Genomic DNA, 23,927 nt, shown 5'->3' with positions numbered 1-23,927 from the left:
GAGAGCCAACAGGAGGCCAGAGAAGGAATGAGGTGGGGAGCAGGTGACGGTGAAGGTTGCTGGCCAGGAACCAACAGGGGAGGAAACTGCAGAATCTTAGCACCAACTCGGACCCCTTATCTAGTCTCTACTTGAACACCTCTAGTAATGGGGAGCTCACTTGGGGGATGGGGACACTCGTTTCCTTTGAACCAACCTAACCAGCCACATGGGCCGTCCTGCCCTCTGGCCTACAACAGCACAGACCAACCATCCTTCCTTTCCCCAATAAGTCAACCAACATCAAGTGCTCCCTGGGCCAGGCACCATGCTAAATGCTGGGGATACAAAAAAAGGCTGAAGGTGCCCTCCAAAAGCTCACGCTAACAGGAGACAACATGCAAGCAAATGATACAAAGAAAGCTCTAGACAGGATAAACGGGAAGTTGAGGAGGGCTTCCTGTAGGAGGTGGGATTTCAACTGGGACTTAGAGGAAGCCAGGGAAGTCAGGAGTTGGAATGGAGGAAGGAGAATGCTCCATGCGAGCCAAGAGATGAACATGGCCAGAGGCGCTGGCTTGAGAATGTCAGTGTCAAGTTCATTCCCTCCCCCTCCTGAGCAGCTTGACCTGTCTGTCAACATTCCTCACATAACGGTTTTGTTTCCGTGTACGTGCTGTACCTCAATAAAAGTGAGGGGGCAGGTCCTGAGGGAGGCTTCTTGCTTAGAGGGAACGCTGGAACAGCAGAAGAGGAGAGAACCAGGAAAGGGACATGGGGAGAGGAGGGAAGCAAGGGGAAAGAGAAAGAGATTTGCAGGCTAGGCACCACATGGTCAGGTTACTTAGAGGAATGATTGTCTATCCTTTCTAATAAACTTTATAAAATATCTGGGTAGAAATATGGATTCAGTTCTTACAAGAGTGAGCTACACGACTGGAGAGGCAGGACAGAGACCAGGTTATGAAGGGCTTTAAGTGACAAATGGCTTTGTTTTTTATCTAGAGCCTATAGGGAGCCAAAGGGCTTTGCTGAGTGGGGGGGGTGACTTGATCAGACCTGCATGTCATTTAGGAAATTCACTTTAATGGCCAAAGGGTGGACTGGACAGTGGGGAGAGACAAGGCAGGCACATATACCCTCCCCTTCCCCCACCAACTCTTAATAGTCCAGGTGGGAGGTGATAAGGGTCTGCACCAGGGTCAGGACAGACTTAGAGGAGAGGAGGGGGCAGTTGGAGACATGTTATCAGGTGAAATCAACTAGAGATATTACAAAGGTGAAATGAAGTTACAAACATGAAATAGAGGAAAGATATTACAAAGGTGAATGAAGTTACAAACATGAAATAGACGAAAGATATTACAAAGGTGAAATGAAGTTACAAACATGAAATAGAGGAAAGATATTACAAAGGTGAATGAAGTTACAAACATGAAATAGACGAAAGATATTACAAAGGTGAAATGAAGTTACAAACATGAAATAGATGAAAGATATTACAAAGGTGAAATGAAGTTACAAACATGAAATAGACGAAAGATATTACAAAGGTGAAATGAAGTTACAAACATGAAATAGACGAAAGATATTACAAAGGTGAAATGAAGTTACAAACATGAAATAGACGAAAGATATTACAAAGGTGAAATGAAGTTACAAACATGAAATAGACGAAAGATATTACAAAGGTGAAATGAAGGAGAGCTGACCAAAAGCGAAATGGACAAGATACTACAAATTCGAGCAACACTGTGAATGTGGGGAGGGAGACAGGAATCCAGGATGTTGCTTGGGTCCTGTGCCTGAAGGACAGAGGAGGTGGGGGCCCCCTTTACAATGACAGGGAAGAAGTGGAGAGGTTTAAGGGGGAAAGATAATGAGCTCTTTTGGACATGCTGAGTTCCAGATGTCTCCCAGACATCTAGTCGAAGATGGATGAAAGGTAGTTGAGGATACAAGATTGGAAGTTAGCAGTGAAGTTAGCAGGAAGTGGGGCAGGAAAGGTAGATCTGAGATTACATATCTCATTTACAGGCAAATCCATGGGAATGGATAAGACACCAGGTAGCATAGTACAGAGGGAGAAGGGCCAGGACAGAACCCGAGGGACCCCTATGATAGGAGGCATGACCTAGAGGTGGAGCCAGCAAAGGAGACAGAAGTGGAGAGATAGAAAGGAGAACCAGGAGAGGGTGTCCCAAAAACCTAGAGGGAAGAGGGTGCCAAGGAGGAGAGAGAGACACCAGCAGTGACCAAGGCTGCAGCCTTGGTCAGAGGTCAAGGAGAATGAGGACTGAAAAAAGGATTGGATTTGGCCACTAAGAGACCACTGGTGGAATTGGTGGAACGATGAGGTCAGCCTCCAGATTGTAAGGGGTTAAGAAGAGATCAGAGGGGAGGTAGAGGCCCCTATTGGACAGATGAGAGGAGAACATCTCAAGTAGTTATTACTAAAAAGCTTTTTGGAGTTGGGCTACATAGGGCAGAAGGGAGATCCAGGAGGGTAATTGGGGGGAAGGAAGGGTCAAGGAGGGGTTTTTGAGGGGTAAGGCTGCCAAGAAGATGGTAAAAAGGCTATGTTGGTTGCCAAGTGGGTTTAAGCAGGGATATCCTGGGACTTTCTCCCTCAAAGCTCTAGCCAGGGAGAATGAGGAGCAGGGAAAGTGGACAACAGGCAGAATGTGCTGAGATGCGGCCTGGAGATGATGAGGGCCCAGGACAGGCTGGTGGCATCCTTGCTCAGGAGGACAGTCTCCCAGGGTGCTGTTGGGTGCTGAGTGAGGGCAGGACTAGCAGCATAGAGTTGCTGTTAGGTCATTTCAGCCCAGTCATCTGGCAATAAAAGGCTGCAGCGTCCTGTGGGAAATCATCCCCGTGGGAGGGCCCAAGTCTCCCCACACAAAGGAAGTGCCAGGCTCAGCAAGGCCCCCCCCGGGCCAGGCTACAGGCTGCTGACTCAGAGCTGTGACAAATCCCCCACTGAAAAGTCGGCTGATCTAGACCGTTGGGGTGGCACGGCTATAAAGAGGGCTTGCCCAGGCCTTTGGAGCTACCTGCTCCCGGCCCCAGCTCTCCTGCAATATGGGCAAGGTAACCCGGGCAGATGGCAGAGGGGCAGCTGGGATGGGCGTCAGAGGGCCATCGAGGCAGGGTGCCCAGCCTTTACTCACGGTGGGGGGGGGCAGGGGGGAGTGATTTCTCACAAGAACGGTGCTGCGGTGCTTGGGCGGCAGTTTGGGGGAGGCCAGGCACAGCCCCAGCTTTCCAGCTGAGTGCTAGCCTGGGTCTAGGGGGCCGTCAGGAAAGCAGCCCAGGCATGGACGTCAGACACTAGGAGAGGCAGCAAGGTTTGGCCCGGAGTGTCCCTGCAGTCATTCGGTCTCTCTGGGCCTCGGTTTCCCTCTCGGTAAAGGGAAGGTGTTGGCCTGGAGGGGTTCAGAGGCTCCTCTGGGCATGGGGGGTGGCGAGGATGGCACAGAGGCAGAGCTGGAAAGAGGCCCCAGCTTGGGCTCCGGCCGGCTCTCTCGCCCCCAGATCACCTTCTACGAGGACCGCCATTTCCAAGGCCGCTGCTACGAGTGCAGCAGTGACTGTGCCGACCTGCAGACCTACTTCAGCCGCTGCAACTCAGTGCGCGTGGACAGTGGCTCCTGGGTGCTGTACGAGCAGCCCAGCTACAAAGGCTGCCAGTACTTCCTGCGGCGCGGAGAGTACTCGGACTACCGCCAGTGGATGGGAAGCAGCGACTCGGTCCGCTCCTGCCGCCTCGTGCCCAGGGTGAGTGGCTGAGGCGGGATGTGGCAGCCCCGGGGCTCTGGGAAAGGAAGGCTCCGGCAGCTCAGGGCCCGCCCTTGCTTCCCCTGCAGCACGAAGGCTCCTACCGCCTGCGGATCTACGAGAGGGAGAACTGCGCCGGGCAGATGATGGAGTTCACTGAGGACTGCTCGTCCGTGCACGAGCACTTCCACCAGCAGGACGTGCTGTCCTGCAACGTCCTGGACGGCTACTGGGTCTTCTACGAGCAGCCCAGCTACCGCGGCCGCCAGTACTTCCTGCGGCCCGGCGAGTACCGGCGCCACACCGAGTGGGGGGCCAGCACGGCCGTCCTGGGCTCCTTCCGGCGGGCCACGGACAGCAACTAGGCGCCCTGGAGGCCTGCTCGGCCGCGCTCTTGCCAGACTAAATAAAAGTATTTATTGCTGAGCCGCGACTCTGATTCCCGCGTCGACGAAGCAGCCCCCGTAGAGCATTGGGGAAAGGGGTGACGGGCCTGAGGCCCCCCGTTTCTGTGTGCAAGACATTACACAATAGCCAAGGGAGGGGAAATGACCAGAAGGGGGCTGGTGGGGGGGGGAGGGCAGTGTTGCTGTGATGGTGCCTGCCCAGGAGGGCTGTGGGACTCTGGGTAAATCCCTTCCACGTTCTAGGTCTCAGTCTCCTCATCTGTAAAATGGGGTCACCCCTCTCCAGGCTCTCCCTAAGGCCCAACATCATCCATATTTCCCAGGCTGAGCATACCTGAGCCTTTGGCTCAGGCCGTCGTCCCCTGCCGTTGGCCTTCTCTCCCTTGGGTTCACAGGGGCTGTCTCCTTTGGGCAGGGAGAGGTTTGGGGGAGCCACTCCCTGTGTGGCCGCATTCTATGGCCCCATTTGGCCCTTCTCCCTTTCTCTCTGTTACCCTGTCTGACCCCCAGGGTCACCCATAGGAAGGAGGCCAGGCAGGGCCTGCTTCCTCTTGCCATCTGCCCAGTTCCTCGTGTGGGCCTGGCCTGCAGTGGCATCCGGGGGCCTTTCTCTGGGCAATGCTGCCAAGGTTCAAGGACCAGGAGCCGCTCGGGGGAGGACGTCATAGAGAAAACACCCTGACGCCTCTGGCACAGGCCTGGCCGCCACTCACCCAGGCTGAGCTTCGGGCATCCTGGGCCAGGCTGGAGAGCCCTCAGCGGCTGCCCTCTCACCTTGCCAACTCGATGTCGGGCTCTGGAACGGTGACGTCCCCTCCTTCAGGCACAAGCCTTTGCTCCACAGGGACAGGTCATGCAGCGGCTGATGCAGAGCCAGCCGAGGGATTGGGAAGCCCTGAGTTTGAGTCCTGCCTGCCTCAGTGGCCCCAACTTCACCTCACTGAACCCAGGCACCTAAAGCTAAATACAGAAGAGGTGCCCATCTGCGCTGGTGGAAGGCACCTCCATCAGGGAAGTCAAGGAGCAGACCAAAAGGGCGCTACCTGCAATTAAGCGGCTCCTTCCATTCTCCCATGATCCCACATCGCCGTCCCTCATGGGCTGTGATGGATTCTCTATTAGAGAGCCCAGTGAGGGAGCCTTTCCCCTGGGCCAAAGGCAGCTGGGGTCAGGGGACAGGACGCTGTTGCCTTCTGCCCAGCTCTAGGCTGTGCTGGACAAGAGCGTGTCCCTGCCTTTGAGGGGCCACGTCAGGCTCCATGGAAACCCAGGGGTGATCAGGAAGTCTGAGGGGGAGAGCACAACCCCATAGAGCCTCCAAGGGCAGCAGCCTCCCCGAAAGGGTGCTAAGGACTTTAGAGAGATGGCCAGGAGGAGGAGGAGGAGGAGGAGGGAGGCCCCTCCAGACTCCAGGACAGGCAGCCTACACACAGCATAGAGTGCCGAGTGGGGGCTGGGGGGGCAGGACATGGGGAACAGACCTGGAGGGAGGGGGAGCCACAAAAGGGAGGCCTCCCGTGTCCCTTTGGCACTTATGCTCCTGGACAGGAAGCTAGTGAAGATAGCTGAGGAAGAAAGTGACAGGACAGCCCATCCTGGTGTCCACAAAAGGGTGCCACGCCAAATCCCCTTTGTTATCTGATGATGGCCCTGACACAGACAGCATTATCATCTAGAACATCTAGAAATGCTGAGCCTCACATGTAAGAATTCAGTCTCTGGGGAAGCTGACCAACATAGAACACGGCCACAACCCAAATCCAGCAGAGGGAAGGGTCAGGGTGCTCGGTGGTTGGGGAGGCCACGAGGCAGGACAGGCCCCCTCTAAAAATCCTGGGAAGAGCCATGATTGAGACTCGAGCTCCAGTCTTGCCCCACTGACTGCATGGCTTCCAGATAGAAGGCATCATCTCTGAAGCCTCTGTTTCCTCCTGTGTAAAATGAAGGAGTTGGGCCGGAGGGCCTTGAAGCCCCCTTCCTAGAGCACAGCAGAGGCTGTGAGAGAGAGAGGGTGGAGGATGCCAGAAAGACCTGGCCTCTAACCCCACTTTTGACACATCCTGCTTGTGAGAGCCCAGGCACATCCATTCCCTTCTCTAAGCCCCTGATAAACCATGCTGGTGGAGGGAATTCCCCCCTCCCCCCCCCCCCCCCGGCCGTGAGGGGCAGGAAGGAGGGGTCCCTTTCAGGGCTTCTGCTACTGTCCTACAAAATCGACTTCTCCAGAAAGACCGAGCTCCACTCCGCATCTCTCCATTTTTCTAGAATTCTCCAGGTTTTTTGCGCCTTGCTCCCTTGCATACGGCAGGAGCTCAATGTGTACTACAATGTGTAATGCCAAACACTTCCACCAGAGGGCAGGCTTGGTTACTCTTCCAGCCAGGGCTCTCCGGGAAGGACTGTGGAGCACAGGCACTGCACCGCCTCGCCTATTCCCACCCTCCCTGCCCAGCCAGCTCTGGTTGTGGATGGGAGGCAGGTGGAGGCTACTGTCCTGGAGACCCCAAGCTCAGATCAAAGGCCAACTGCTCTGCTGTGCCTGGCCAGTCTCCATCCATCCCCACTCCAGAGAACCTCAAGCTTCTCCCCCAAGCTTTGGCCTTCTGCTCTGACACCCAAGATGGACATCTATAAGGAAATGTCAATCTCAATGCAGATTGAGCAGATCCCCAAAACAACAAAGAGATCACTCAGAGATCTAAGCTGGCCATTGTTCCCATAAGCCCATGAAGACAGCCATGGAGAGTTGGCTGATCCTCAGCAAGAGTCCTCGCTGGGTCCCCAATGGTCCTCAGGCTTTACTTAGAGGCCAGGACTTGAGGAACCCTAACAGGAGATGACACATGCAGGCCAGCCCCATCTCTACCCTCAGGCCCAAGAAGGTCTCCCTGGGAAGACACTTGGAACAGAGCTCTCCTCTCCCCCTTGATTTGATTCAGTCCCCTCTCATTCATTAAGGACCTTTTGGGTGCAAGGCACTGTGCTAAGGGCTGGGGGCTCACAATCTAATCAAGGGGCATGACCCTGAAAAGGCATCCAAAAGGGGGGGGGGCACCAGAGATGCTAAACAGCTCCACACCCAAGTAGCCAATGGACAGCTCTAAGTGATGGCCAGGGCAAGCATCTTGTGCCGTGGTCACAGAAAGAATCCAACAGTCCCGAGGCTCAAAGCAGCAAGTTTCTCCTGGCCCTGGTCTTCATTTCAGACACAATGGGGGATGAGAGAGTTCTGGAGGCAGAGGCAACCTAGGCTGCCTCTGACACTTATTGCTGACCATGTGCAGGGGACCCTGGACAAGGGGCCCCTCTTAAGCCTCTGATTCCTCATCTGCCATGGAGAGGGGGAGGGAGGGAAGGAAGGAGGGAGGGAAAGACAGACACAGAGACAGAGACAGAGAGGTAGAGACAGTGACAGAGACAGAGAGAGGAGGGAGAGACAGAGACAAAGACCAAGACTGACACAGAGAGAAAGAATCGGACAGAAACAGAGAGGCAGAGAGAGGAAGGAGAGAGACAGATATAGAAAGAGACAGAGAGGGGAAGAAGAGGGGGGAGAGAGGGAGAGACAGAGAATGAACAGTACTTCCCACCTCATTTTGCAACCCCTAAAATGCTCTATAGAAAGGTGTTCAAAATGTGGAGGGCAGAAGGGAACCTCATAGACTAAATGGAGGCTGAAGAGAGGACAGAGCTGGGCTGTAAACATGAAGACTGAGCTCCCATCTCATTCACAGCCTGGAACTGGCTGAACAAATGGACGCATCTCCATCTGTGCCCAATAAACACAAGGGGGTGGGTTGAAATATTCAAACTATTGAACAACTTGCTCGAATCTCATGGGTCATCTTGAAACCACTGAGCTGACATTTAGCCTGATGGTGACTAGAACCGCTGGGGTCGCCTTCCCACAAATCAAGGCAGGGGCACCAAACACGCTCACAGAAAGACAAAAATCCATTTCCCTTCAGAATGTCCTTGATTGGGCAAAGTGAAGAGTTCTCCCAAGCCTCGACCCTCGAGTGCACGTCCATCTTGTCACTGTTTGTGGGACAGACAGGGAAGTGTAAGGCCCTTCTGCTGCCTAGAGAAGGAGAGACTCTTGGTGGGGAGCTGGCCTGGTCACTTTTTTCATGGAACATCCAGGGCCATTTCTCCTTGAAAGAGTACCAATCAAACTATGGCTCTTCAGGATTGGGTGACTGGTAGACTTCTTACAAATGAGCCATGTGGGCTGTTCCTGCCGATAAAACATCTGCTGCTATTTATTGCCAGATCTTCCAAAATGAGAATTGGAGCTTTGGACCACGGGTCCCTGCCCTGTGGACTTGACGTGTCCCCAGTCAAACACTAAAGATCTGGATCCTGCGGGGATCTGTACAAATCTCTTTCTCTTCGCCATTACGTGACACGTCTCAGTGTGTCAGCATGTGGAAGACCTACCCAACACGGCGAACCCAGTTTTCAAATGACGGAGGCAGATTGAATGCAGAAGTCAGACATAAGAATCACTATCTTGGATTCGCGAATGTGGGAAACAAGGTCTCCTCCTGACACTTTTGGGGGGGCCAGTTTTCCCTACAATCATGAGTTCATCGTTTTTACATGAATGAGCATTTTCCAATTTGATCTCTTCATTTCTAGCGTGGCAAACATCAATAGCTATAACCCACCTAAACCAAAGCTCTTCGGCATCTTCAGTCGTCTCCAAGAGTGGAAAGGGGGCCCTGTTGTCTGGCAGGCGGCCAAAAAGATCACGGGCAGGGCACAGTCTGGTAACACTCTGCTGCCCTTTGGGCCTGGTCACCGACTCAGTTGTGGATTCATGAAATCCTGTGAGAATCTGGTAGCTTTTTTCCTGGCTCTACCCATGACATAACTAGGAGAGACTAGATTGAATGTAGAAGCCTGCACACGTCCATCACGGGGCCAACAGGGCCCTCTTTGGCCAGTCCAGCCTTGAGATTTGTCCAAATGCTCAAAAACGTGTCTAACGAGACAGTCTAGGAAACCTCCAGGTCTGGGACACCTTCGTCCATTTTCCACTGTTCTGCAGAGTTTTGCCAGTGCAGCAGGCTGGGCCCGTCGCCTTCCACATCTGCTCTGTCCTTACACAAGCAGAAGCCAGTCAACCACAGGACTTGGCCGTTGGGTCACAGCACAGTGGCTGCTCTCTCGTTCCGAGGGGGGACCGTTTCCACAACCATAATGGGGCTGGGCCTACACGTTGTCCTGGCTGGTGGCCAACACTAACTTGGGCTTGCTGTGGTGGCCTTCTGGGTCATTGGTCCACTGTGGTCAACTGGCCTGATGCTATCTGGGAGATGGCAGCTGCCTGCGGTCAGTCATTCTCCTGAGCACGTGGCTCATGTTCCAAGGAGATGCCCGCCATTTTCTTCCTGCTGCTCAGCGAGCCCCCGTGTCCTGGCCTCAGACTTGGTCTGTTGCACGTGGATGCCATTGGGTTGACGCAAGATGGAGAGATGGGAAGGGAGATGGTGTGTGTTGGGGGCCAGCCGGAGCTCAGGGCAAGCCCCTCAGGAAGCACTCTCGGCCAAAAAAAGAGTCCCATCACCACCACTTAGCTGCTGCTTTGAAAAATGGTTTATTTGACTAAGATTCAGACGATTACGGGAGGAAGCCCAAGCGAAGGACAGGCAGCGAGTCCTCCCAGAAAAGCCCCACAGGCCCCCACCCCACCAACGTGACCCTTCCCCAGACCGTCTCAGGGCAGTCCACTCCAATGGACAGCCACATTCCACCAGGGGCTGTCCTGGCTCTTCCTTGGCCCACTGGGAATGACCATCCAATTCAGGGGGAGGTTCCCCTTAGGAGGGTGAGTCCCAAGGAATCCCCGTTCAATCCAATCCAAGGGCCCAACGGATCAGATGGCAAACCCGGGTCAGCCTCTCCTGGGGGTTTTTTGCCTGGAGGACGGACGTTGCTCCACGCCAGACCCTGTTCCTTTGAGAACTTCAGCACTGACCGTCCGGGCCTCTCTTCCTTCTGGCGTGTTGGGGCTGGGAGCTCCATAACTGGGGTTCTCAGAGCCTCTGGAGGCGTTTCTGGGGGTGCCGTTGCTCTCCGTGCTGGTGCAGATGACTGAAGAGGAAGGAGGCCACTGGAATGGGGGCTCAGCTGAACCCATGGAGCAGGCGGTTCCCTGGAAACCTGGCTCCAAGGCAGGGACCTGCCTGCAGGTCTCTCTTGGTTGGGTCTCAGAGCCCCTGGCTGGGCACAGCCACGCTGAATGGAAGGACACTTTCAAACCAATTCCTGCCTCTGGGGAAGTGTCTGCCCGAAGACTGGATTGTGGAGAAATGCTGGGTGAGGGGAAATGACTCTGGAGGCTCCATGGCCGGACGAGTCCCTTGTCACCAGTGGGAAGGCTCGGATTGAAAGCGATGGCTCCCCCCCAGCCTGTCACCGTGTCGATGCGGGCCCTGAATAGTCACGTACCAGAGCGGGCTCCGGAAAGAGGCCCCGGAAATGGCCGGTCGGTCAGCACGGGGGCGACAGCCGCCCGAGAGGCGAGGAGCCACATGGCAGATGGGATGGGCCAAAGGCTTCTGAGCACAGGAAGGCCTGTCTGAGGGGGAAGGTGCCGCCCTGGCCCCTCCCGGCATGGCTGGGGTTGGGGTGAGGGTGGGGGGACAGTCCCGGGACGACCTCCAGGTGGACGCGGCGGCCGGCTGGGGCCCTAGTGCTCCTCCTGTGGTGGCTCCAGTTTCCGAAGGGCCTGGAGTCGGTGGCCCACGGTCTGGTGGACAGTTTCTAGTCCCTCCACGTCCAGTTCCTTCAGAAGCAGGATGACGGCGTTGAGGATGTTGTTCTGCGGAGACAGGAATGGGATCCCGAAGCACCATCCCCCCCCACTCGTGAGCAAGTCCTCACGGCCCCACGGGGCACAGAGCAGAAGCCCGGGCCCCTCTCAGGGCCCTCCCATGAGCTACTGACCCCAAGGGAGATGTCTGGGCTGGGGGGGGGGCCTCCCTCTTTCCCCCCAACCCCCCCACGAGCGACGGCCCAGACCCACTTCTCAGAGACACGAAGGCCGTGACTACAGCTGAGAGCAGACGGGGGGAAGTGGCTGCCCCTGACCCAAACGGGCCCAATCAGAGGCGCCTGTGGGTTCACACGTCCAGCTGCCTTGAGCCACTGCCCAAAACCTACTGCCTTTAACAGGAGCCCTCGGGGATGGGCTCCTCTGCCCCATGAGAATGGGTCATGATGGCCACCGATGGAGGACAAACCCCACCTGGAAGGGCCCTTGCGGTGTTGGGGGAAAGCCTGGAGCCTGGGGGGGGGCCCCTGTGGCCAGGTCTACACACAGCTGGCGATTAATAAATGCTGACAATCAGGCTGCTTATCATCTCTGGGACGGGGGGGGGGGGGGGGGGAAGGGAAGTAGAGAATCTAGAACTCAAACCCCCCCATTAATGTTAAAATCGTTTTTACACGTAAAAGGGGAAAATCAAAACGACTAAAATGAAATCTTGAGAGAACAACTAAAGAGGCAGACACTGTGCCTGGCCTGTGTGATGCTGGGCCTCCTGCCACCCCCTCCCAAAGGAGGCCCTCCAGCCCCCGTGCCCTCAGCCGACCCTAGGCTGGCCCATGTTCAGCTTCCCGCCTGGAAGCCAGGCCCTGGGATGCCAACCCTAGACAGACAGCCTGGCGTGTGTGAGTGAGCACTGGGCCACCATGCCTGGAGCCACTCTTCCTGGCCACGAAGGAGTGCGGAAAAGTGGCACCTCCAGAGGACAGCCATCCCACCTCCCTCGCCCGCCCCTGGGGCTCCTCACGGCCCGCCACCCCTTCTCAGCCCAGTGGAGGCTGGCACTGCCCACGAGAGCCCCTGGGCCGGGGCTTCCTTCCACGTGCTGAAAACCAAGGTCCGGGCGGGACCCGCTGAGGACAGGGAGGCTGACGGGCCCGTCGGCCTGGGAACTCGGGTGCTTGTTCACTCACTTCAAGGGGGGCTGCCAGAAGTCCGGCCTCCGGATTAGTGGGGAGCCCGGGGGCTCCCATGGGCCCGTCCTCACACTGGGTACACGGGGGGGTGCTCCCAGGCCCACTCACCCTCTTCTTTCGGCTACTGACTGACGCTCGTGGGGAGAAGGAGGAGAAGCGGTCCCTGGCAAGGGGCTTCATGCCCAGCTGCTCCCGGATTTTGCTGGTCCCGAAGAGAAAAGAGAAGGCCAGCTCGCTCTGGGGGCCCTCCGAGCGTCCTTGCTGACCCCCCCCAAGGCTGGGCATGTGCAGAGGGGTGCCGTGGCCGGCCTGGGCCCGCCTCCCCGGCTGGGGCCCTCCAGGGAGAGGCTCACTTGGTCTCCTCCATGCTGTCTCGGAGCAGGTCGTTCTCGGGCTCTGCGGAGGAGTCGACGGCGCTCAGCTCGCAGGAGAGCTCGGGGTGGCCGTTCTGGGCGTCCGGGCTGGCCGGGGCCGTCGTGATCTCGTCGCCCTCGATCAGGGCCTGAGTCAGCTCTTCTTCGGTAACGGCTGTCGGGCAGAGCCGACCCAGCGTCCCTCAGGAAGGGGCCTCCCGCCCGCCCGCCCGCCCTCCGGGAGCCCCCCGCCGGGCTCGTCCCGCCCCCGGCCGTACTCTGGTTGTCCAGCTTCTGCAGGCCGGGCAGGTTGCGCAGCACGGTCATGCGGTAGCGCCGCGGGTCGGGGCCGCAGCAGGGGTTCTCGGCCAGCCACAGCACGCGCAGGCGCGGCAGCTCCTTCAGGTAGAAGAGCTCGTCCAGGCTGCCGATGTGGTTCCGGCGCAGGTAGAGCTCGCTCAGCTGCAGGCAGTGGCTCACCGGCTCCAGGCTGGACACGCTGTTGACGCTGGGCCAAGGGGGAGGGGGGCTCTCAGGGCGGAGTCGGGGCCCCCTGCTCCCCACAACCCTGGTGAGACAAGCTAGATCGTTCCCCGGGGCCCCCCAGGAAACGAGGGGAGGGCCGACCCCCCAGCCAGGGGCAGGGCAGAGCGCCGGGCACGGGGCGCCTACCTCAGGGTGATCACTTCAATGCTGGGCAGGCTCCGACAGATGGAGATCTGCAAGTCAAGGACGCCGCCATGAAGCCCTCCTCTGGGGGGTTCTGAGGAAGGAGGGGCCCCGGGGGATGCTGGGGTGCTTGGTGAGGCCCCCACGGGGAGGACACCTAGTGAGAGAGGGGAGCCCCAGCCCAGGAGGGGCTGGCAGGACCTCCTGGCCGCTGAGCTCCCCAAAGGGGACCCCGCCCCCCACTTCCTGAGGGGAGGGCCCTGGACTCACGTCGGTCAGGCGGCTGCCCCTGGAAAGGAAAGAAAGATAAGCGCTGAGTAGGGCTGGCGGTAGAACCTCTCCCGCTCTGGGCCCCAGCGCCATACAAGCAGGCAACGCCATGAAAACGATCTGGGGGTCTGAGGGGAGCTGCGACAGCCACAGCCTGAACCCTGTGGGCCTCCTGAGGGGAGGGCTGGAGACCAAGGAGTGGATTCACAGAGGCTGGGGGGGGAGGGGGGCGGTGCAGGCAGGACTACTTCCAACTTACAGATGAGGAAACTGAGGCAGATAGGGTCACCCCGTGGGATTCGAAACCGTGCCCACAAACAGGAGCTAAGGGCCCGGCAGGGTGCGAAAGACTTCCCCCAGGGGCGGAGCCTGATGGGGCTGGACAGAAGGGAGTCTTTCCCCCCATCCCCAACTGGGGAGGGGCAGAAAAAGAGCCAGGATCGGGGGAAACCGAGGCCCAGAGGGAAGGGGGGGCACATCCTGACCCTGAGACCAGCCCCCTATCCTCACAGCGCTCCAACACGCCGTTCAAAGCTCCACCCCACCCATGGCGGCCCGAACGCGCAATTCCAGCTCTCCGTAGGCGCCGCTCCCGGGACGCATGCGCTGTGCGGTCGCGCTGGCCCGCCCCCTCACCAGCAGTTTAGCTTCCTCACGCTGTCCAACTCCGAGGCCTTGGCCCGAGACAGCACCATTTTCCGGGTCAGCTTCATGGCCTACCCCTGCCCAGGCTGCCGGGGCTGCCACTCGCCGCCGGCTCAACGAGCTAGCGAACAAAAGACAGACCGAAGGGCCGCTCGGCGGACCGCGGCAGCTCCTGGGTATGGGCGACTGACTGGGTGCCGCGTTTCCAAGGGGCGGGGCTGAGTGTCGCCAGGGGGCGGGGCTGAGCATCGCTCCTGGATTGGTGGGCGGTGGAGGTCACATGTCATATACATTCTGCAGGCCCCGCCCCCGCTGTGCAGCAGAGCCCATGCGCAGAAAGATTCGGATCCCTTCCCTCCCTTCCTACTTCTTCGTCCTTTTCCAGAGAACTACTGGGCTTGCGCCAATTCACCCCTTTTGCTTCATTCCGAGGCCCATCCTTAGGCAGCAGCCCTGGGCTGAAGGGGGTGGGCACGTAGGGGCTCTGCAGATCCTAGCAACCCCCTTGTCCAGTGTCTAGGCCCGTGTCGGGCAAGAGGGCGCTGCGCGGATTTGTGGGGAGCTGAGACGGGCGGACCGCGCGTGCCCGATCGGTCAGTCAGTCAGTCAGTGGGCACTTCCGGGTATGAGGCGCGTGCCTAAGGCCCCAAGGGACCTTTTCAGACGAGGAAACGGGTCAAGTAACTTTGCCAGATCCGCAGACAAACGAAAAGCTTGGGGCTCCCCCCCCCAGTAATCGATAGAACTTCGCACCCCATCTGGGTTCTGCGCAGCCTCTGGGTCTGGGGGGTCCCCAGTCCCTGGCCCTAGTAAGCATTTAATTACGCCGATCCACTGAAGGACCCACCAACCCTCCGCCGCCTCCTCCCGAGCCTCAGGGTTCACCTTGGGCCTCACCCACGCGCAGCGACTAGTCTTGGGGCAAGCCCAGATCCGAGGTCAGGAAGAGTGTAATTCCACTTGCCAGCCGCCTGGCTGTGCCTCAGTTTCTTCATCTGTAAAATAGGGAGAGCTATACCTCCAGCGTCCTGGCCAGAAGCAGAGGGAGGACATGGAAAGGGCTTGGCAGACTTCGGAGCTCTCTAAATGCTAGCAGTCAGCAACTGACCAGCCCTCAGCATTCCTAAACCCCCTTCCCCAGAGAGGCCAGCAGGAAACACTCGGCCCAGGCAGCCTCTTTTCTCTTTAGAAGCAGCCAAGGAATAAAGGAGACCCCCCCCCCTGCCAAGACCTTTCTGAGCCCAATGCCTGGCACAGAGAAGCCAAGATAGAACTACCTGTCCTCCCTCCCTCCCTCCCTCCCTCCCTCCCTCCCTCCCTTCCTTCCTTCCTTCCTTCCTTCCTTCCTTCCTTCCTTCCTTCCTTCCTTCCTTCCTTCCTTCCTTCCTTCCTTCCTTCCCTCCCTCCCTCCCTCCCTCCCTCCCTCCCTCCCTCCCTCCTTCCCTTCCCTCCCTCCCTCCCTTCCCTCCCTCCCTCCCTCCCTCCCTCCCTCCCTCCCTCCCTTCCTTCCTTCCTTCCCTCTCTCCTCCTTCCCTCCCTCCCTCCCTTTCTTCCTTCTTTCCTTCCTTCCATCCTTCCTTCCCTCCCTCCTTCCTTCCTTCCCTCCTTCCTTCCTTCCTACCTTCCTTCCTTCCTCCTTCCTTCCTTCCTCCTTCCTTCCTTCCTTCCTTCCTTCCTTCCTTCCTTCCTTCCTTCCTTCCTTCCTTCCTTCCTTCCTTCCTTCCTTCCTTCCTTCCTTCCTTCCTTCCTTCCTTCCTTCCTTCCTTCCTTCCTTCCTTCCTTCCCTCCCTCCCTCCCTCCCTCCCTCCCTCCCTCCCTCCCTTCCATAGCAATGGGGTACTGTCATGCTGTAAGGGATGATAAACAGGATGATTTCAGAAAGAGATGGAACGATCTGCAAGAACTGATGCAGAGTGAAATAAGCAGAACCAGGAGAACATTGTACACAGTAACAGCAATATTGTGGATCCATTGAATGATAGACATTGCTACTAAGGGCATTACAATGATCCAAGATAATCCTGAGGGACTTAGGACAAGGAATATTCTCCACCTCCAAAGAAAGATCTATGGGAGTAGAAATGCAGAAGAAAACAGATGATTTCCCACCTGCTTATTTGGGGATATGATTTGGAGATTTGGTTTTACAAGATTATTCACTTTCAAAAATGAACAGTATGGAAATATGTTTTGCATGATAATATATGTATGACCCAGTGGAATTGCTTGTCAGTTCCTGGAACGGGGAGGGAAGAAAGGAGGGAGACAACATGAATCATATAACTGGAAAACTTTTTGGGAAATTTGTTATTAAAATTAAATAAAGATAAAACAGAAAACAGAAAGAAATCTTCTTGCCTAGAGCCAAGATGACAGAGTAGGAGAAAGGAAAGCTCTCCAACCAACCTTAAAATAACGCCACAAAACAAATATTGGAGTGAAAGAACCAACAAGGAGATGGAATGAAACAACTTTCATGCCAAGAACAGCTTGGGAGGTAGGCAGAGAGTATCTGGGTCACTGGGGTGAGAGGGAAGCATGGCCTGCACCAAGGAGTATGGCTTGAGCTAACTGAAAGTTCCCCCAACCCCTCCCCCCATGTACTGTTCCAGGATCTAAATCTGGGTGTAAGCCAACATCCAGACCCTGAGATGAGGCCTAAGCCAATGGCAGTGCAACCCCGTGCACAATCCCATAACATTCCAAGCCTTCAGAAAGGTTAGGAATCTCAATTTAAGGCAGTCTCTTTGGCATGCCTCCTCTGTGTAAGCCCAGAGCAAGCTCCCCCCCCCCCCCCCCCCCCGGCCCCAGCACAAGACAATCCACAGCATCCTGGCCTTTGTGAGTAATGTAAAAAATAAATAAATAAGGGGGTAAAAAAGAGGATTTCCTGAGAGAAAGGAAGGGAGAGATGGAATGGGGTAAATGATCTCGCCTAAAGAGGCATGAAACACTATAACAGTGGAGGGGAGGATGAGGGTGGTGATGGACTATGCTTAAAACTTACTCTCATCATAACTGGCTCAGAGAGGGAATAATAATTAGACTCATCCCGGTATAGAATCCCATCTTATGCTATAAAGAAGTAGGGGGGGGAATAAGACAAAGGGGGCAGTGATAGAAGGGAGGGAGAAGTAGGGGTGGTGGTGATTAAAAGCAAAACACCTAGGAGGAGGGACAGTGAAAGGAGAAAGAGCAGGATCAAAGGGAAAAATAAAATGGAAGGGAATACACAGTTAATAATCCTAACTGTGAATGTGAATGGGGTGAATACACCCATAAAATGGAAGTAGATAACAGAGTGGATTAAAAATCAGAATCCTATTATATGTTGTTTACAAGAAACACATGCAGAGTAAAAGTAAAGGTATGAAGCAGAATTTATTGTGCATCATCTGCAGTAAAAAGAACAGGAGTAGAAATCATAATCTCAGATAAAGCTAAAGCAAAAATAAATCTGATTAAAAGAGATAAAGAAGAAAATTAGATCCTGCTAAAAGGTACTTTAGACAATGAAATAATATCAATACTAAACATATATATGCCAATGATATAGCCCCTCAAATTTTAGAGGAGAAATTAAATGAGCTTTAGGAAGAAATAGACAGTAAACTATACTAGTGAGTGTGAATCTTAAAACTGCTCAGATTCTACTTCAGAAGATTTGATTAAGCTATTCCCCATTTTAAACAATGCAGGTACTTGGTCAGGAATGCATTGGGAACTTTAAAATTACTCCACCCTGCTCAAACAGTGCCTTAGGGAAAGATAAAGTTGTAAACTCCTGATTGAACAATGAAAAGTCCCTAACTCATACTTATAGTAAAGCTAGAACCTTAAGCTGGGTCTATTTTTAGATCTAATACAAAAGGGTGTTAAGTACCTAAAAGGTTAAATTAATCACTAAAAGGTCAAGCAACTTACAAAGGGCAAGCTTAGCAAAGAGGTGTGAAATATTCAGAAGATATAATCTAATCAGAGAAGGTGATAACAAAAGAAGATATGAACTAAGAATGGACAGTCCTGGGGAAAATGTCTACTATGATTGGTAGATGTGAAAATTTAGGGGAGGTGACATAAGAGAAATTTCTCTTTAAAAGGGAGCTGGCTCTCTGAACCTACTGGGAGTTTGGAGTTAATTTGGAGGAGCTGGGTCTTTGAACTCAGTTCAGGAGTTGAGGATTTCAATGAAGGACTGGAGTTTTGCTTGAGACAAATATTGTGGTGAGTGATAAAAGACTGACTAGTCTCTTTTAAGGCTCAGGCCTAGGCCATTTGGCCTAGGCCCTTCCTACTATTTCCTCTTACTCTGTCTCTCTCCCTTCCCTTAATTCCTTCATTTGTATTAATTAAAATCTCCATAAAACCCAGCTGACTTGGGTATTTTCATATTTGGGAATTTTCTCATGGTGACCACTTATTTTTAATATAAACTCAAGACACTAAAAATTATCTTTACAGTTTGGCCAAAACCTTCACAGTTTGGCAATTCACAGTCTTAAAACCCACATTTTTCGCGGTTACATGGGGAACCCCAACTTCCCCCTTTCACTTCTAGATAAATCTAACTAAAAAATAAATAAGAAAGAAGTAAAGGAAATGAATGAAATTTTAGAAAAGTTAGAACTAATAGCTCTCTGGAGAAAATGGAACATACCTTCTTTTCAGCAGTACATAGTTCTTATACAAAAAAATGACCATATATTAGAGGGTAAAAATTTCACAACTGAATAAAAAATAGTGGAAATTAAAAATGCATCCTTTTCATATCATAATGCAATAAAATTATAATCAATAAGGATCCATGGAAAGACAAATTGGAATTTTTGAAATTAATTGGAAACTAAATCTAATGCTAAAAAGAGAGTGGGTCAATGAACAAATTATAGAAACAATAATTTCATTAATGAACAACAATGAGGAGACAACATCAAAATTTGTGAGATACAATCAAAGTGGTACTTAGGGGAAGTTTTATATTTTTAAATGGTTACATCAATAAAATAGAGAAAATGTAGATTAATGAATTGGGCATGCAACTAAAAAAATTAGAAAAAAGAATACATTTTAAACTTCCAATTAAAGAATAAATTGGAAATTCTAGAAAAGTAAAGGATAAAGTAATGAAATTGAAAGTTAGAGAACCAATAAACTAATAAGTAAGATCAAGAGCTAGTTTTAAGACAAAACATTAGATAGAGCATTAATCAAATTAGATTTTAAAAAAGGAAGAATAAAATCAAATTACCAGTATCAAAAATAAAAAGGGCAAACACGCCAATGAAGAGGAAATTAAAGCAATCATAAGGAGCTATTTTGCCCAATTATATGCCAATAAATCTGACAATATAGGTGAAATGGATGAATATTTATGAAAATATAAATTGCCCATATTAACAAAAGAGGAAATAGAATACTTAGATAATCCCATCTCAGAAAAAGAAATTGAACAAGCCATCAATGAACTCCCTAGGAAAAAATCTCCAGGGCCAAATGGATTCACAAGTGAATTTTATCAAACATTTAAAGAACAATTAATCTCAATATTATAGAAACTATTTGGGAAAATAGGCAGAGAAGATCAAAAATAGAGAAAGAAAATTACAGACCAATTTCCTTAATGAACATTGATGCAAAAATCTTAAATAAAACTTTAGCAAAGAGACTACAGCAATATATCACAAGCATTATTCACTAGGAACAGGTGGGATTTATACCAGGAATGCAATGCTGGTTCAATATTAGGAAATCATCCACATAATTGACCATAGTGGTAGTCTCTCGGTGACCGAGAATGACTACTGTCTTTGTGCATTATCATCTGTTGATGTACCCTCATGTGGCTTTGGAGTCCACAGGCTGAGGCGCACAGTTTGTGGCACGTGGGGCCTGGGACGCCAGTTGTGACGGGAGGTGCGGTTGTGGCCTGGTGTCGGCGTTCACACGCAGCGGCAAGACATCGACGTCGCTCATCTTCAAAGGTGGCGGCGGCGTGGTGAATGTGGGTTCGCCAGCTGCTTCTGTCAGAGGCAGCGAGTTCTAGTTGCTTTGGTGTCATGCCAGCCCACTTCAAGTTGGACTTTAGCTGGTCCTTGAATCTTTTCTTTGGTCGGCCTTGTTTCCTGAGTCCAGCTGACAGTTCACCATAGAATACCTGACTTGGTATTCGCTGTGGGTCCATGCGGATGACGTGTCCAGACCATCCTAACTGGGCTTTAAGGACCAGGACTTCGATGCGGGTGGAGTTGGCTCTGTCGAGGGCTTCCTGGTGGGGATTCGGTCCTGCCATCGGATCCTCATGATTGACTGGAGGGAGCGTTGGTGGAATGGCTCCAGCTGCTTCATGTGCTTCCGGTACAGTGTCCATGTCTCGCAGCCGTACAGGAGCGAGCTGAGGACCACTGCGTTATACACTTTGAGCTTTGTCGCAGTGCTTACACCGCTGTGTTGGAGGACTTTGGAGTGCAGCCGCCCGAGTGCCTGGCTGGCCTTTTGGATCCTGGCATTGATCTCATGGTCTAGGGACCCGTCGTTGGCGATGGTGCTGCCCAGGTACTTGAAGGTGTTGACATTAGAAAGCTGTGTGCTGTCGATTGTAATGCATGGCTGGTTCGTTGGTCTCCCTGGTGCGGGTTGGAACAGCACCTCTGTTTTGCTGAGGCTGATAGTCAGGCCAAACAGTTTTGTTGCGGTGGAGAACCTGTCCACAATGGTTTGGAGATGATTTTCTTGGTGGGCCATGAGAGCACAGTCATCTGCGAAGAGAGCTTCCAGGATGAGTCTCTCTGTTGTCTTTGTTTTTGCAGTCAGGCGGCGAAGGTCGAATAGTGAGCCATCCAGTCGGTATTTGATGTAGACGCCCAGGTCTAGATCCATCACAGCATGTCGTAATACCTGGGTGAAAAATAGGTTGAATAGTACCGGAACAAAGACACAGCCTTGTAGAAATCACATTGTTTTCTCAGTAAATGCAGAGAAAGCTTTGATAAAATACAACATCCTTTGCTATTGAAAACACTAGAAAGCATAGGAAAAACTGGATCATTCCTTAAAATAATAAGTAGTAACTACCTAAAACCATCAGCAAGTATCATCTGCAATGGGGATAAGTTAGAAGACTTCTCAATAAGATCAGGGGTGGGAGGCAGCTGGGTGGCTTAGTGGATTGAGAGCCAGGCCTAGAGATGGGAGGTACTAGGTTCAAATCTGGCCTCAGACACTTCCCAACTGAATGACCTTGGGCAATTCACTTAGCCCCCATTGCCTAGCCCTTACCACTCTTCTGCCTTGGAACCAATACACAGTACACAGTATTGATTCCAAGATGAAGGTAAGGGTTAAAAAAATTAAGATCAGGAGTGAAGCAAGGATGGCCATTATCACCACTATTATTTAATATTGTATCAGAAATGCTAGTTTTAGCAATAAAGAAAAGAAAAAGAACTTGAAGGAATTAAAGTAGGCAATGAGGAAATTAAACTATCACTCTGTGGATGATATGATGTTATACTTAGAGAATGAGAGAAAATCAACTGAAAAACTAGTTGAAATAATAAATAATTTTAGCATGGTTGCAAGATACAAAATAAATCCACTCAAATTATCAGTATTTCTATATATTTCCATCAAAGTTCAGCAGCAAGAGATAGAAGGAGAAATTCTATTTAAAATAACTCTCTATAAAATGCCTGGGAATCTTCCTGCCAAGACAAACCCAAGAATTATATGAACACAACTAAAAAGCACTTCACACAAATAAAGTAAAATCTATATAATTGGAAAAATATTAATTGCTCATGGGTAGGCAGAGCTAATATAATAAAGTTGACAATTCTACCTAAATTAATTTACTTACTCAGTACCACACCAAGCTACCAACTTATTACTTTGTAGAACTAGAAAAAAAGAATAAAAATTCATCTGGAAGAACAAATGGCCAAGAATATCAAGGGAACTAATGAAAGGAAAAAAACCCAAAACAAAGGAAGGTGGCCTAGAAGTACCAGATCTCAAACTGTAGTATTAAGCAGTGCTAATCAAAAGTCTGGTACTGGCTAAGTAATAGAATGGTGGATCAATGGAAAAGATAGATATAAAATATATGGGAGTAGAAGACTTTAGTAACATAGTATTTGATAAACCCAAAGACCCCAGCTTTTGGAATAAGGACTTACTGTTTAAAAATACTGCTGGGAAAATTGGAAAACAGTATGGCAGAAATTAGGTATAGACCAATATCTCACCAAGGGAAGGTTGAAGTGGGTACATGATTTTTTTCAAAGAAATTTATTTTAAATATTTTTCCATGATTATGTAGGAGTAAAAATGAATAAATACTCCTAGTATTTAAAATTATCTAGGATTTTAAAATAATAAATCAAAAGAGAGGGAAAAGAAAAGAGGTTCTTTCAGTCAAGTGAGCAGAGCAAAGAGAGCTAGAGACTCACACCTGCAGCACTTCACCAAAAGCACAAGATCTGAAAAAAAGAGCCCCATAGGGTGGGTCTCAGCCAAATTTAGCTCCCAAGCATCCTTATGTAAAATGAGGACATCACTTAAAAGCATACTGGGAATGTAGCTCAGGTGTAGCAAATTGTCCATCTGCACAGTTACATGATTCATGTTGTCTCTTCCCCCTCTCCCCCCCTTCCAAGAGCTGCCAAGCAATTCCACTGGGTTGTATATGAGGTATATGATTTAGATATAAAGACTGATACCATAACTAAATTAGGGGAACATAGAATAGTTTATGTGGCAGATTTTTTACAAAGAGAAGGATTTATGACTGGACAAGAAATTGACAGACAAGCATTACAAGATTTAAAATAAATAGTTTTGATTATACTAAATTAAAAGGCTTTTGTACAAACAAAACTAATTTAACCAAGATTAGAGGGGAAATAACAAACTAGGGGACATTTTTATGACAAATTTCTCTGATAAAAGTCTCATTTCTTAAATTTACAGAGAACTAAGTCAAATTTCTAAGAATCCAAGCCATTTCCCACATGATAAATGGTCAAAGGATATCAATAAGCAGTTTTCAGATGAAGAAATCAAAACCATCAATAATCATATGAAAAAATGTTCTAAATCACTCTTGATTAGAGAAATGCATATTAAAATAACACCGATCAGATTGGTCAATATGCCAGTAAAGTGATAACTGTTGGAGGGGATGTGACAAAATTGGGACACTGAAGCATTGTTGGTGGAGCTGTAACTTGATCCAACGATTCCAGGGGGCAATTTGGAACTCTGCCCAAAGGGCTATAAAATTGGACACCACTATGGTCTCCGCCCTTAAGAGATCACAAAAGGGGGAAGGGACCTAATTGTACAAAAATATTGATAGCAGCTCTTTTTGTGGTGGCAAAGAGTTGGAAATTGAGGAGATGTTCATGGATCAGGGAATTGTGGTATGTGATAATGATGGAATGCTAGTGTGCTGTAAGGAATGATGAACTGGGTGACTGCAGAAAGCTGCAGGAACTGATACAGAGCAAATAAGCAGAACTGGGAGAATATCATATACAACAACAGCAATAAGGGATGATGATTATCTGTGACCACTTGGCTACTCTCAGCAGTGATCTGGAACAATCCTGAAAGATTTATGATGGGGAATGCTGTCCCTTTCCAGAGAAAGAACTGTAGGAGTCAGATGGATGCGGATCAGAGCAGACTATTGTTCACATCAGAGTACATATGGTTTTATTTGGGGATTTTGGTTTTGTATGACTGCTCTCTTACAACAGTGACCAATATGGAAGTGAGTTTTGCTTGATAATAATTTTAAAAAGTCCTGCCCAATCCCAACATACTCATTGGTGGTGGTGGTGTTTTTAAAAAT

General features: G+C 51.3%; 3 protein-coding genes across 14 annotated transcripts in view; 1 reads left to right on the top strand and 2 right to left on the bottom strand.

Annotated features, from left to right (window-relative positions):
- The window catches only part of LOC100026020 (zinc finger protein OZF-like), a 515,718-nt gene that overhangs the window by 213,572 nt on the left and 278,219 nt on the right, over positions 1-23,927 (bottom strand). The window lies entirely within an intron of this gene.
- LOC100023509 (gamma-crystallin B) lies at positions 2,944-4,186 on the top strand. The gene is made up of 3 exons (XM_001374998.5): positions 2,944-3,072; positions 3,517-3,759; positions 3,849-4,186. Exons 1-3 carry the CDS (start codon positions 3,064-3,066, stop codon positions 4,122-4,124), a joined length of 528 nt encoding a protein of 175 aa, XP_001375035.2. The 5' UTR covers positions 2,944-3,063; the 3' UTR covers positions 4,125-4,186.
- Positions 7,960-14,310, bottom strand: CFAP410 (cilia and flagella associated protein 410). 3 transcript variants are annotated; one of them, XM_056814578.1, is made up of 7 exons: positions 14,066-14,309; positions 13,430-13,448; positions 13,163-13,209; positions 12,769-12,998; positions 12,491-12,665; positions 12,246-12,339; positions 7,960-10,995 (listed from the first exon to the last, which is right to left on the bottom strand). In XM_056814578.1, the coding sequence occupies exons 1-7, from the start codon at positions 14,140-14,142 to the stop codon at positions 10,864-10,866; spliced, it is 774 nt and encodes a 257-aa protein (XP_056670556.1). In that variant the 5' UTR covers positions 14,143-14,309; the 3' UTR covers positions 7,960-10,863. The 3 variants fall into 3 exon arrangements, with proteins under 3 accessions (XP_056670556.1, XP_056670555.1, XP_056670554.1); XM_056814577.1 differs by having other exon boundaries at positions 12,135-12,339; positions 14,066-14,307; XM_056814576.1 differs by having other exon boundaries at positions 7,960-12,339; positions 14,066-14,310.

This window comes from Monodelphis domestica, chromosome 2, assembly GCF_027887165.1.
Source record: "Monodelphis domestica isolate mMonDom1 chromosome 2, mMonDom1.pri, whole genome shotgun sequence".
Classification (NCBI taxonomy): domain Eukaryota; kingdom Metazoa; phylum Chordata; class Mammalia; order Didelphimorphia; family Didelphidae; genus Monodelphis; species Monodelphis domestica.
This window is presented reverse-complemented; position numbering and strand designations above follow the sequence as displayed.